At 39.6% G+C, this 13719-nt stretch overlaps 1 protein-coding gene and 1 pseudogene across 1 annotated transcript in view; one reads left to right on the top strand and one right to left on the bottom strand.

Annotated features, from left to right (window-relative positions):
• Positions 1-13719, bottom strand: part of Atp7a (ATPase copper transporting alpha) — a 110647-nt gene that overhangs the window by 20037 nt on the left and 76891 nt on the right. The window contains exons 11-18 of the mRNA XM_040744317.1: positions 12248-12481; positions 10974-11065; positions 9958-10085; positions 8772-8926; positions 8434-8568; positions 4903-5097; positions 2292-2474; positions 857-1073 (exon numbers count right to left, since the gene is read on the bottom strand). Of these exons, the coding sequence (XP_040600251.1) occupies positions 857-1073; positions 2292-2474; positions 4903-5097; positions 8434-8568; positions 8772-8926; positions 9958-10085; positions 10974-11065; positions 12248-12481 (1339 nt within the window). The remainder of the gene's footprint in view (positions 1-856; positions 1074-2291; positions 2475-4902; positions 5098-8433; positions 8569-8771; positions 8927-9957; positions 10086-10973; positions 11066-12247; positions 12482-13719) is intronic.
• LOC101828065 lies at positions 6134-6566 on the top strand (annotated as a pseudogene).

Genomic DNA, 13719 nt, shown 5'->3' with positions numbered 1-13719 from the left:
TACAATCTAACCTGCTTTTATAATGTCCAGGAGAGGGAACCCATGCACAACACTGTTTGGATGACCAGGAATAGGTAATTGGACAGTCAAGAGACCTAGGGTAGCAACAAACATGACTAGTCTAAAACATCAATAAAATAATTCCTAATGATAGTCTACTATACTCATAGACAATTGTCTTGTCCAGTCATCCTTAAAGGCTTCCTCTGGCAGCAGATGGGAGCAGATGCAGAGACCCACAACCACACATGATACAGAAAGACAGATTCAAAATTGGAGGTCTTCATTGGGTCCCTCCCCTCAGACCTTGGGGAATCCTATAGAGGGTGGGGCAGAAAGACTGTATGAGTCAGAGAGGATAGAGGACACCAGGAGAACATGGTCCACTAAATCAACTAAGCAGGGCTCATATGGGCTCATAGAGACTGAAGCAGCAAACACAGAACTTGCATGGGCTGGCACCAAGTCCCCTGTGTATATGTTATGGTTGTTAGCGTAGAGTGTTTATAGGACTTCTAATAGTGGGAGCCGGTGTGCTTCTGACTTTTGCCAGCTCTTGGGACTCTTCCTCCTGTTAGTTTGCCTTGTCCAGCTTTGGTGTGAGGGCTTTCGCCTTGCCTTGCCTTATTGTAGTTTGCTTTGTTGTGTTTGGTTGTTGCTACTGGAGGATTCCCCTTTTCTGACGGGAGTTGGAGGGGGTGTCAATCCAGGGTAGAGGGGAGGGCAGATGGAAGGAATGCAGGGAGGGGAAACTATAGTCAGGATGTATTATATGAAAGAAGAATCTACTTTCAAAAAGAGAATAAGAAAATTTCATGCTAAAAAAAGAGGAATCTACAAAAATCTACAAGCTTACTTGAGAGAGGAGCATCAATAATCATAGAAGATGAAGTTGACGACTGTTCATTAATTGCATCAATTTGAACCAGGGATGCATTTTTAATGTTATTTTCTTCTATCTTCAAGTTATTCTTATGTAGCAAACCTTCAATATTGGTGACTTTACAGCTAATGCCACAGCCTGGTACAACCTGGAAATCTGTGCAGGTACCCAAGGTTTCAGTGTCCAGCTCCTAACAAATAGCACACACAATAAATAAATACATGCATAAATAAATGAGTAAATAAGTGAACAAATAAATAAATGGTGTATTAATTTTTAATTAGAAGAACAGATTTGATAAGTAGATGAGAAGACAGGCACTCAAAACTTTTGGTGTGGGTACAAACTAATAGAACCATTTGTGTGGATGTTAGTAATAGTTATGAGAAATGAAACTTTAAGCAACATTTGATCTAGCAATAGCACTGATAGATTTTTTTTGGTATGTGTGTGAGGTTTGAGATAGGGTTCCTTTGTGTAGCTCTTGCTGTCCTGGAACTCGCTCTGTAGACCATATTGGTCTGGAAATCACAAAGATCCACCTGTCTCTGTCTTCCAAGTCCTGGGATTAAAGGTGTGTGGCACTAGGCCCTGCTCCAAACAATGTGACACACTTTGATGATCTCCCATGGAAGGCCTCACTATTCTTGGGGAGTGAATGGTGGGTGGGTTGGGGGAGTCAGTGGGGGGCATGGGTGGATGGGAGGGAGAGGGAATGGGGGGATTGATATGTAAAATAAGATTATTTCCAAAAAATTATAAAAATAAAAAAGTGAAAAAAAAATAATACAAGACAGGTGGTGGTGGTGCACGCCTTAAATCCCAGCACTCAAGTGGATCTCTGTGAGTTCAAGGACAACCTGGTCTACAAAGCTATACAGAAAAACCCTGTCTCAAAAAACAAAAAACGGTGTGTGGCACAATTGCCTAGCTAACACATATTACTTCTATTTTAATGTTTTATGTCAAATAGGAGTTACTGTGTGGTAAGATCAAAGTTCATTTCTTTTTTTATGTTTACAGTTGTCTATGTGAAAAAAAACTAAGGCATAATCAATAATTACGCAGACAAAGTCATATATAGTCTAGGCTGGCCTCAAACTTACTATGTAATGAAGATGACCTTGAACTTCCGACCTCCTGTCTCTACCTCCTAAGTTCTCCAATTAAAGTCATGGCCAGCATGCTCATTGTATTGGTGCTGGGGATCAAACCCTGAGATTCAAGCATGTAGGCAAGTACTGTACCAACTGAGCTACATTACCAGCCCAATATATTCATAAGAAAATACAATTCTCTTTATCCTCATGCTCCTTATATACAAATTGATACTCAAAAGCCAGTCCAGATTTGGTCTGCATTATTCCTCTATGAGATGACAACATGAATATGAAATGTAAAATTGTACCTGTTTGCAGTATTTGGTTACAGCTGCTCCTAAAGGGTGTTCGCTGCTACTTTCTGCAGTTCCCACAATGGCCAGGATCTTATTTCGTGGTATCCTGTTACTTTCCACTAAAACCTTTACTTGATTCACTACTGGGGTTCCATGCGTAATGGTTCCAGTCTTATCAAATACCACTACATTTACCTGGAGAAAAGTTAAAAACACAATGCATTCACCCACATGACATCATCTTCCCAGAACTAAGAAACACATTTCTTTTTAACAGACTGCTATTTCATTTCGTAATAAACTGACCTTTGGCTTCACAACTTCATCAACTTATCATCTTTGGGTGAATCAAAGGAGTACTAATACTCTTTTTTATTTTATTACATTTTTAAAAAAATTAGAAACAAGCTCGCTTCACATGTCAATCCCAGATCCCTCTCCTGCATCCCCCCACCTGCACCCCAAGCCCCCCACCCTATTCCCACTCCCTTCCCCATAGGGAATATCCAGAGTCTGTCATTTCGTTCCGGGCAGGGCCTAGGCAATCCCACAAGAGTCCAGGCTGAGAGAGCATCCCTCATTGTGGGATGGGCACCCAAGGTCCATTTGTATGCCAGGGATAAATACTGATCTACTGCCCAGGGCCCCATAGATTGTCCAGGCCTCTTCACTGACACCCACATTCAGGGGGTCTGGATCAGTCCCATGCTGGCCTCCCAGCTGTCGGTCTGGGGTTCAAGAGCACCCCCTTGTTCAGGTCAGCTGTTTCTATGGGTTTCACCAGCCCAGTCTTGACTCCTTTGCTCATCACTCCTCCTCTCTGTCACTGGGTTCCAGGGGTTCAGTAAATGTTTAGCTGTGGGTGTCTGCCTCTGCTTCCATCAGTCACTGAATGAAAGTTCTAGGATGGCCTATAAGGTAGTCATCAGGTAGCAACCAACTTCCCTACCCAACAGTTTTAATCCTGTTAAATGCCTGTGAATTTATGTTAAACAACTAGAGCTGTTAGTTATGGGTTGACTGGTAATAGGTAATTAAGAGATGCCACTGGCGCCTCTAGGGAAAACACAAAGGTTTCCAGTACTAATGAATTATAGATCCATTGGAGAAATCTGTGTAGACAACAGATGACTAAGAGAAAATGCAAACGTTAGGCTGAAGGGAACCCAGCTGGGTTGTTTGCCTTGACTAGGTCTTGGTTAAGAACTTGGGTTGTTAAGAGAAAGCACAGGGAAGCAGTCGGAGAAAGTTAGGCCACACTGGAAAAGGGAAGAATTTGGGAGAGACCATGCTTACTTCACTATAAACTCAGAATGAGAAACCTGAAGAGTGAACAGCCCCATGAACTGGTATAAAAAAGATAAGAATAATATTCAAAGCATCATTGTAGATAAGAGAAAAACTGCTGTAAAGGGTATCAGGGAAGCAACAGAGGCAAACAGAACATGAAATTACAGATTAGATAACAGCATTGTCAATATTAAATTCTTGATTTTGATAAATGTACTGTGGTCACATAAGGAAGTGCCCTTGTTCTTTGGATAGGTGCCCAACAGCTGCAAAAAGGGAACCCTTATCTTAAGGTCTGAAATTACGCCAACTTTTTTTCTGTAAATATTACTAGCCTGAGAACTGGAGAGATAACACAGGAGTTAAAAGCACTTGTGCTCTTGCAGAGGACTCCAGTTCAGTACTCAGCACCCATGTTGGGCAGCTCACAACAACCTGTAACTTAGTTCTAGGAGATCTGACATACACTTCTGGCCCCACAGGTGCCCACACATATGAATAAAAATGAAAACTAATCTTTAAAATTTTTCTTAGAGCTTCAGAGACAGCTCAGTGGTTAAGAACACTGGCTGCTCTTCCAGAGGACCCACATTTGGTTCCAAACAACCACATGGCATCTCACAACTGTTTATTACTTCAGTCCCAGGGAGATCCAACACCATCTTCTAGCCTCTGCATGCTTGTGGTACATTAACATACCTTGAATAGCTTGTGTGTGTGTATTCATGCAATACACCCATATATGTTTTTAAATGTCCTAGCGCACATGCACGCACGCACACACATACACACACATACATACATACACACACACACACAAGCTATTCAAGGTTGCAGATCTGTTCTAAGCCATGTGCTATGTATCCTCCATGCATCTATGTATGTTTTATATCATTGTAATAAAATTGTATTAATGGGAGCATGGCTTTAATTGAAGTCATAACTGCAAACTACCAGCTGATGGCAGCAAAGGCACTGCCACCGCAGGTGCAGCTCCCATAATATGGAGTCAAACACAAATAAGTCAGAACCCTGGGAGGCTGTCCAACTTTCCCAGGCAAGTACTGTAATCCAAGATGGGTTTGAACTACAGGTTCTCCATTTAAGGTCTACTGGGAGGGGATGGCTGAGGAAATATTATTAGAGATCTTAAATAACTAAGGGCAATCTGAAGAAGAACCAACATCACAGCTTTTCTACTTCAACACTCAGGGTGGTCCCAGAAGAGCTCAGCCTAGGAACTACATGGAAAGAACGAACTAGAAGCCTAGTTCTTAGTAGGGGTGTGAGTGTAAGCTTTGATAGTACAATTGTTAGTTCTGGAGACTCTTACCTTATGAGCCATCTCCAGTGGCTCTCCACCTTTGATAAGTATGCCATTCTGAGCGCCTACTCCTGTCCCCACCATCACAGCAGTTGGAGTGGCTAGTCCCAGCGAACAGGGACATGCAATACACAGAACTGTAATAGAGGCTTGGAAAGCAAAGCGTATGATGGTTTCTGTTTTCGAGATGCTTCTATTGTAGCCCTTTAGAAGAAAGATATGCACTTCGGTTATTCATTTACAGTTAGAGCTGTGCAAAACAAATGAAACAAAGTTCAAGCCTGTTTAAATAAAACTAGTGTCAAAAATCACATATCCTACCTTGTAGATGGACACCCCCCATCACTACCTAGCTACTAACATGTATTTTCTTAATATACAGGAAAACTGGTTAACTAGTAGTCCTAACGTCAAAATTTCAGTTTTGATGATTCCAGAGTTACTAACTATGGAGAAAAATAAGGAACAGAGAACTCCACAATCTTTCCATATCTAGAAAAACTATTAGCAACATAATTTTCAATAAATGTGAACAAATTCCGATTCTGTGATCCTGAGGTCATAGGTTAGACTTAATACAAAATTTTAAAGACATTAACTTAAATACTCGTTTTAAGAACAAAAGTTGGAGCCAGCAAGATGGCTCAGCAGATAAGATTGCTTGCTACACAAGCCTTACAACTTCAGCCCAATTCCAAGAAATTACAGTGGAAACAACAAACTCTTCAAAGTTGTTCTCTATCCTCCACATACATGTTCCAAGATTCATATACATACATCACACACTAAGAAAGTAAGTAAAATAAAGGTTAAAAATGTTCAAAGAGGTTAGGAACAATTGAAGATGACCCAAGTTCAGTTCCCAGCACCCACATGTGGTAACCCAAATTGCCTCTCACTCCAGCTTCAAGGGTTCTGCCCATTTTTCTGGTCTCCATGGTCACTTGCATTCACATGCATATTTCCACACACAGATACACACATTTATGCATAATTAAAGATAAGTCTTTAAAATGTTTAAAAAGAGAAAGTTAGAAGGGATTTTCAGAGATATCTAAGCTTAGACTTTCATATATATCATATATATGAATGTTTTCATGGAGGTTGTGTGTTCTCACCTATGTGAATTCCCATGTTTTAACTTAGGCATTATTATCCCTACCTCACAACTGACAAAAAGAGAAGTTAAGTATACGGTTTTATATCTAAAGTTAGGGTCACTGGGTCTACAGACACCAAAATGGAGTTCAATCCCTTTATGACTTCTGCCCGAAGCAAGAATGACAAATGGCATTTCAATGCATCTTTTCTCACATTGGGAGGAAGATCATGTTTGTCTCCTCTTTCCAAAGAGCTGAGACAGAAGAAGTATTATATTCTGTCTATGTTCATTCAAGGGATGATAAAGTTTGTGCTTCAAGGACACGGCAAAGCCCAGCATGTTAGCCAAGTGATCCAGGTGTACAGGAAGAAATATGTCATCTATATTGGATAAGTGCACTGGGAAAAGGCTAATGACACAGCTTTTCATCCATGTGGGCATACACCTCAGCAAAGTGGTTATCACCTGGCTAGAGCTGGATGAAAAGTATATTTAAAAAGTCCTGGAAAGGAAAGCCAAGTCTCGACAAGAAAGGAGAAAGGAAGAAATGATTGAGAAGATACAGGAGTAGAGGAATCTCATATACAACGTTCATTAAAGACTGCCTACGTAAAATAAAGCGAAGCACATCACAGATCTATTTTACTACATTACAAAGCTATACTTTAGAAAGCATCAGAGAATTTGATGAGTAGACATTAACACTTTATAAACATTAATTATAAGGTATTCTTTGGGGGCTGGAGAGCTGGCTGAGCAGTTATGAGTGCTGGCTGGTCTTCACAAGGCCCTAGGTTTGAGTCACAGCACCCACATGTTGACTTGGACTCCCAGCACACACATATTAGCTCACAGACATCTATAAGTACAGTTCCAGGGGATCCAACATCCTCTTCTGACCTCCACAGGTACCAGTCACAAACATGGTGTATAGACATATAAACAGGCAAAAACTTAATTAGTTAATCAATTAAAATGTATTCTTTAATACATTATCTTAGGTAGGTGTGATAGTACACACCTATAATCCCAATACTTGGGAGGTGGGGACAGGAGTACCAGGAGTACAAGGTTATCCCTGACATACAAGTTCAAGACCATGAGATTCTGTCATATAAACACAAATGTATGTTATCTTATTCAACCTTCACAATGAGATATGCAAAATGAGAATTATAAGATGTCATTACCAGCTAGGCATGTTGGCCTACACCTTTTGTTCTAGCACTCAAGACACACAGACAGGCAGAAGCTCAAGGCTAGCCTGCTATACATAGAGAAATCCAGGCTAGACAAGGCTACAAGGTGAGAGCCTGTCTCAAAAATACTAAAAAGAACACTCTAATGAGCATACAAAAATATTCTTCTGTCCTACTTGAACAGCACATACATGTGTATGTGTACACACACACACACACACACACACACACACACACACACAATCTGCCATTAGCAACAGCAACCTACTAGGTGTCTCCTAGTTATTGAATAGTTACTGAAGTATTGCAGCACTTATGTAGAATCCATGTTTTATTAGTGTTCCCAATGTGTAAAAGTGTCATGATGGCAGTTTATATATGACAGAGAAATGCTATGTATGCTTCTACAATAACAACATATCTCTTATTCACAAAAATGTAAAGGATAAAACAGAAAATTGTGCTGGTTTTGCTGTCATACTTCAAGACTACACAGGTCATAAGCGCAGTGCATGCCAGTGCTTAGTTAAGATGGAAAAGGCATTCCGTCTGTGTATAAGTGTCTATATTGGGGTCAAAGGTGGCACATACAATGTTAGGTAATAGCTGTGGTTTCTGTCGTCTGCTGGGGCTCTTAAAATACATTCCCAAAGTAGAAGGAGGGACTGCTACACTGGGAATTTCTTCGTTAGGTCTGTCTTTTCTTACCCATTCCCGTCTTCATTTCCTTTTCTCTCATTTCTTCCCTTCTTCCTTCCTTCCTTCTTTTTGATACTGAGGATAAACTCATGGCCTAATAAATGCTGGGCATCATTATACCATCTATATTCTCAGTCAATATTGCTCATTTCCAAAGTGTGTTTGTTTTGAGACAAAGTTTCATTGTTCATCCCTGGTTCACCTGGTACTTACAGAGGTGCCCTAAACTCACAGAGATCTGCCTGACTCTGCCTCCTGAGTGCTAAAATTACAGGCTTGTATTATGACACCTGGCTCAAAGTCATTTATTTATTTTTCTTTTGTGTCTGTATCTGTCTGTGGTTATGTGAAGATGAGTGCAGGTATTCTCAGAAGCCAGAGACATCAAATTCTGCTGTAGCTGATGGGTGCAATTTGCCCAATGTAGGTGCACTGCTAAGCCATTTCTCCAGCTCCTCAAAATTATTTTCACTTAATTAATTCTACAAAAGATTCACAAAATATTTTGCACATAGTCAAGAGTTGTTGCAAGTCACTTACGGGAAAGTAGGTTTCCACAATTTCAAAATTTTGAAATCCAATTATAATCCACACCAAGAGGGTAGCAATGGAAACCAAGACGATAAAAGGAACAAAATAGCCACTAAGTTGGTCTGCAAACTGCTGGATAGGAGCCTAGAATTTAGAATAATAATAATAATAATGAGTATCTTTAAATCTTTTTTGAAATACAGAATATATTTGGTAGTTAGCATAGACAGAAATATTTTAATAAACTCCACATGAATGCAACTAGATCAAAAGAAAATACACATCAAGATTCATAGTAGGAAGCTTTAAAGAAAACACCTTTTGCTTCTCCTAGGGGACTAGGTTACCTTTGATGTTTGTGCCTCCTCTACAAGTTTGACAATCTGAGAAAGGGTTGTGTCTGCTCCAACATGGGTTGCTCGGATAAGGAGGGATCCATTCTGGTTAATGGAACCTGCGATCACCGTGCTGCCAGGTTTCTTAGCCACAGGCATTGCTTCCCCTGAAGGAAGAAGAAAACAATCGGAAAACAAAAATGATTACTATCCTCTTGAAACATGTTTATTCATTTAGTGTCAACAAATACCTAGAAAAGACATTCTTCTCGAACTAGAATCTGGACACTTGCAAAGGTAAAAGTTGCCCTTCCTTTTTTCCCACTTCAGTTTTAGGCCAAACAGAGGGATGTAGACTTTGAACTGGAAAAGCTTACCATGTTAGCTCTTGTCCACAGACACTATAGGAGTTTCATTCTACTCGTAGAGCAGAAGTTCTCAAAGGGCATTTCAGAATGGGGAGGGCATTTTTCTTTGTAACACTGGATGGGAGTAGGGTGCTGCGACAACTGCTTAGCAGGCCAGGCTCAGTGACACTAAATTATACCACATAGTCTAAGACATAGAACTAAAAAAAATCTCATCCAAATTGGCAATAGCAGACCACTGGGAAACAGAGTTCTAAATTAATAAATAAACTAAGCATCCACTACAACTTCCAGAGGTGGGAGAGGTGTTGTTTTGATTCTGATCCACAGTGGACTCTGTTAGCCAAGATTTCTAAACATCTTCCAGCCCTGTCTGCTTTTTTCAAGCTGCCGTGATGTGGAAAACTTCAAACTGTGGCCCAGCTTCGACTACATCAGCTGCTAAGGTAGGAAAACAGAATATTTATCTGCTCTGGGAAATTTGCCAAAGTCAACCTGACTCTACAAGGCACTGAATAACTTTGTTCTTGTGCATTCTAGTAATTAAGAATCTTCAATGTGGGTGTTAGAGCAATGGCTCAGCAGTTAGGAGCATTTGCAGGCCAAACTCTAATACACATAAAAAAAAATCAGTAAATCTTTAAAAAAAGAAATCTTCAATGTTTAGTCTTCAACAACATACCGAAATCCTAGTAAACCTGAGGAAACTGAAGGCAATCTTTAAAGAACTCATCTTCTTAGCTCATTATTTATACATTTATTGGTTCTGCTTTTCATTATCACTTTGGATTCACTTCACTTTCATGGCACGATCCTCTGACAGAACATACCTGTGATGAGGGACTCGTCTACCATAGAATGTCCTTCGATAACGCGGCCATCCACTGGGAATTTGCCTCCTGGAACCACCTTAATTATATCTCCACGCTGTACAAGTTCCACATCTACTTGTTCTTCACTGCACATAAGTTAACATAAAAGGTGTCATGCATCTGCTTCTCAGTTTAACCTCTACACACACAATTTGGAGATCATGCCAAGCTTATAGCTCCATAATTATTACCAACAGAACCTAGGACCAACATTTATGCTAGCAACAACTATCTATATCAGCTTTCCTCACTGTAACTACTGAACAAAGTTTTGGCCCAAAGCAGACATTCTAAATATTTATTCAATAATCACTGAATGAACAGTGGTGGTGTACACCTTTAATCCCAGCACTCAGGAGGCAGAGGCAGATAGCTCTCTATGAGTTCGAGGCCAACTTGGTCTACAAAGTGAGTTCCAAGATAGACAGGGCTGTTACACAGAGAAACCCTGTCTCAAAAAGGCAAACAAACAAAATAACAATCACTGAATAAGTGAAAGCTTAAAAAAATAGTACTATAGTAACATACATTGGGAAGCCCAGAATTTGGGAAGTGGAGGTAGGAGAATCATGAGTTCAAAGTCATCCTGAGCTATATACAGTGAGTTCAAGATCAGCCTGTGTTACATGAAACCCTCAGTAGTTTTACAAAATTGTCATCAGGTATCTTATGTTTCTTCTTATATAGAACAGCTCCTTCCATCCTTCCTTCCTTACCTTCTCCTTTAGTCAAAGGAGGAATCACTAAGGGGAAAAATAGCATAAGAAGTTACAAAAGAAAATCAATAAGCTGGTTCAGCAGGTAAGAGTGCCTGCTTCCAAGTCTAACAACCTGAGTACTATCCCTAGGGCCTACATGGGAGGAGGAAACTCCCACAAGCTGTCCTCTGACCTCCACACATGTGCCAAGGCATATGTATACTCACCACAATAAAATGTTTAAGACAAATTACATAAGGAAATGAAGATAAATACCTCAGGAGAAGATTTTCAGAGTTAAGAGTTACAATAGTTGCTTCTGTTGCTTGTAGTGAAATTAGCTTTGCAAGAGCTTCTGAGGTTTTGCCCTATAAATTAAAACACAATAACGATGCTAAGAAAGAAACTGTTCAAACCTTCAACATACACTCAACCATCAGTTTTAAAATATTTAATCAGAAAAAAATGTTCATTGGAAGCTGGGCATTGGTGGCACACGCCTTTAATCCCAGCACTCGGGAGGCAGAGGCAGGCAGATCTCAGAACTCTGTGAGTTCGAGGCCAGCCTGGTCTACCGAGCAAGTTCCAGGACAGGCTCCAAAACAATACAGAGAAACCCTGTCTCGAAAAACCAAAACAAAATGTTTATTGGAAAATGAATATCTTATAAAAAGCATTTAAAAGTACTATGTAAAATTTATAGAGAAATACAAGTATTAGAAAAATATCAGGAATCTAATTCATACATGAGAAAAGCACATGAATAAGTAGATTATTCAAGAGGGAATATAAATACTCAACATATGGGGAAATTTTCATCCAGAAACTCAAACTAAAGCCATCTTGTAATTCCATTTAACATCTATTAACTTAGCAAGAATTTAGATAAGATGCAATGTTGAAGACTCTGTAGTGAAACCTATTTTGCTAATAGACCCTCACTGGCAAAATTTGCCACAGCTTATAGCATGAGACCATGGAGAAATATATGCCCTTTAAGACAGCACTAATTACTCTTAAGGTGTCAGCTCACAGGAGATGACTATTAGACATGAATATGTTCAATCTAGGACTATCTAAAAGACACATTTGGAAAACAATTTAATTGAAAAGAATGGCTTAGTAAATGAGAGCACAGTGACCTGACAGAAATAGCAAGTGATTGTCTAGACTACAGTCAGGGAAAAAACTGTATAGGGCTTTCTACTCTGCTAAACATAAAGTTACATGGAACAGGATTAGAAACTGACTTTCATTACAACATGGGAGCATGGATGGACTTTGACATCAGTTTTAAGCCACATGGCCAAATCAACTCTCAATTAATAATCTGGTATAACAAATAAGTACTTCTCAAATACCTCTCATAAAGTACCATTGATATACAATTCCTTGGCAGTAATATAAATTTGGTACATTTCCTGAAGATAATGCTAAAACTAAAATGGTTAGCTACATAAATCAGTACATATTTCTAATAAGCAGTCTAGAAAATATTAAGGTCTTTGACTGATCCAATATTTTAACAAATGTCACCTTTCTTACTTTACCTTTGCTATATGTTCCAGCCATCGACCTAGGGCAATAAAGACAAAGAGCATAGGAGGCGTATCAAAGAAGGTAATAGGGTTCACTCTTGCTCTCTCATACATTGCGACCAGAAGAATAACCAGAGAGTACGCGAATGCAATGGTAGTTGCCAGTACAATCAGCACATCCATATTTGCTGTCTTATGCTTCAGTGCTTTGTAAGCCTGAATGTAGAAGTACCAGCCTCCACAAAACTGTAACAGAAGAGTGATAATTACTGAATTTCCTTAGACACTGAAATTCATATGGATACCTAAATGAACTTAGCATAAAGTATCAATGTTTACATCCTTTGTCTTTTAACTAATCCATAAACACTAAGAGGAATTTTTGTTGTTATAGATCCTCATATGTATCCCAGCTGGCCTTGAACTTGATAAGATCTTCCTGCCTCTGCTTTGTAACTCCTAGGATTACAGGTATGCACCACCACACCTGGCTGTAAGGAGACTTTGAGCTAGAGCAAGTTTGTATTTTAGCAGAGCTATGTGTAGGAGAAGGGCTTCAAATTGCTGTGCAAGACACCAAGGGACATCCTCTATGACCCAGAGGATACTTCATACCATAAAGAAAGTTTTTCTTTTTGATGCTAGCCTAAATAAGGAAGCTACAAAACAAATTTATACATTTTGGAAAGGGCTTTTTTTAAGTAAACTTAGCTCCTTTCCAAAAGCCAATTATAAATAGTTTATTACGTATAACAGGAGAGCTTGTCTTTCATTAGTGCAACTGGGATTAATTAGTTGCTAGTGCTATTGTTTTTTGTTTTGCTTTGGGTTTTTTGGTGGTGCTGGGATTGAACCTGGGACTCTCAGTATACTAGGCTAGAAATCTACCACTGAATTACACCATCAGCCCTCACTTTTAAACCTTTAATGGAGATTAAATAAAGGGAAAAAACTTATTAAATGGAAGTGTAACTTTTTACAGCAAAAAATTATCTCAAAATAAGGGTAGAAAAATATAGAAAGCAAATACCTAAAAAGTCAGAAAGAAATAGAAATTATATATGACAGCAGACAAGAATATCCAGTTTTTGGGGGGGAGTGGGAGCTGGGAAGAAGAGAGGGGTGAAGAGGAAGAGAGAGTAGGTCATGGGGGAACAGGAAGCTTGAGTGGGGGGTAGAATAGGGGGAAGAGGGAATCATAGGTTAGAAGACAGATCTGGCACCAGTGTGACCTCTAGTGATCTAAAGGGATGACACCAATTGGCAAGCTAAGCAATAGGGGAGAGACCACCTTGAATGCCCATTCCTATAATGAACTTGATGTCTATAACCATCCTGGAGCCTTCATCCAGTGACTAAAGGGAACAGAGGCAAACACCCACAGTTAAACACTGAACTGAACCCATGGAACCCAGTAACAGAGAGAGAGGAGCAATGAGCAAATTGGCAAAGAATGGGCTGGCAAAACCAGCAGAGACAGCTGA

Source organism: Mesocricetus auratus, unplaced genomic scaffold (assembly GCF_017639785.1).
Source record: "Mesocricetus auratus isolate SY011 unplaced genomic scaffold, BCM_Maur_2.0 Super-Scaffold_100003, whole genome shotgun sequence".
Lineage (NCBI taxonomy): Eukaryota > Metazoa > Chordata > Mammalia > Rodentia > Cricetidae > Mesocricetus > Mesocricetus auratus.
This window is presented reverse-complemented; position numbering and strand designations above follow the sequence as displayed.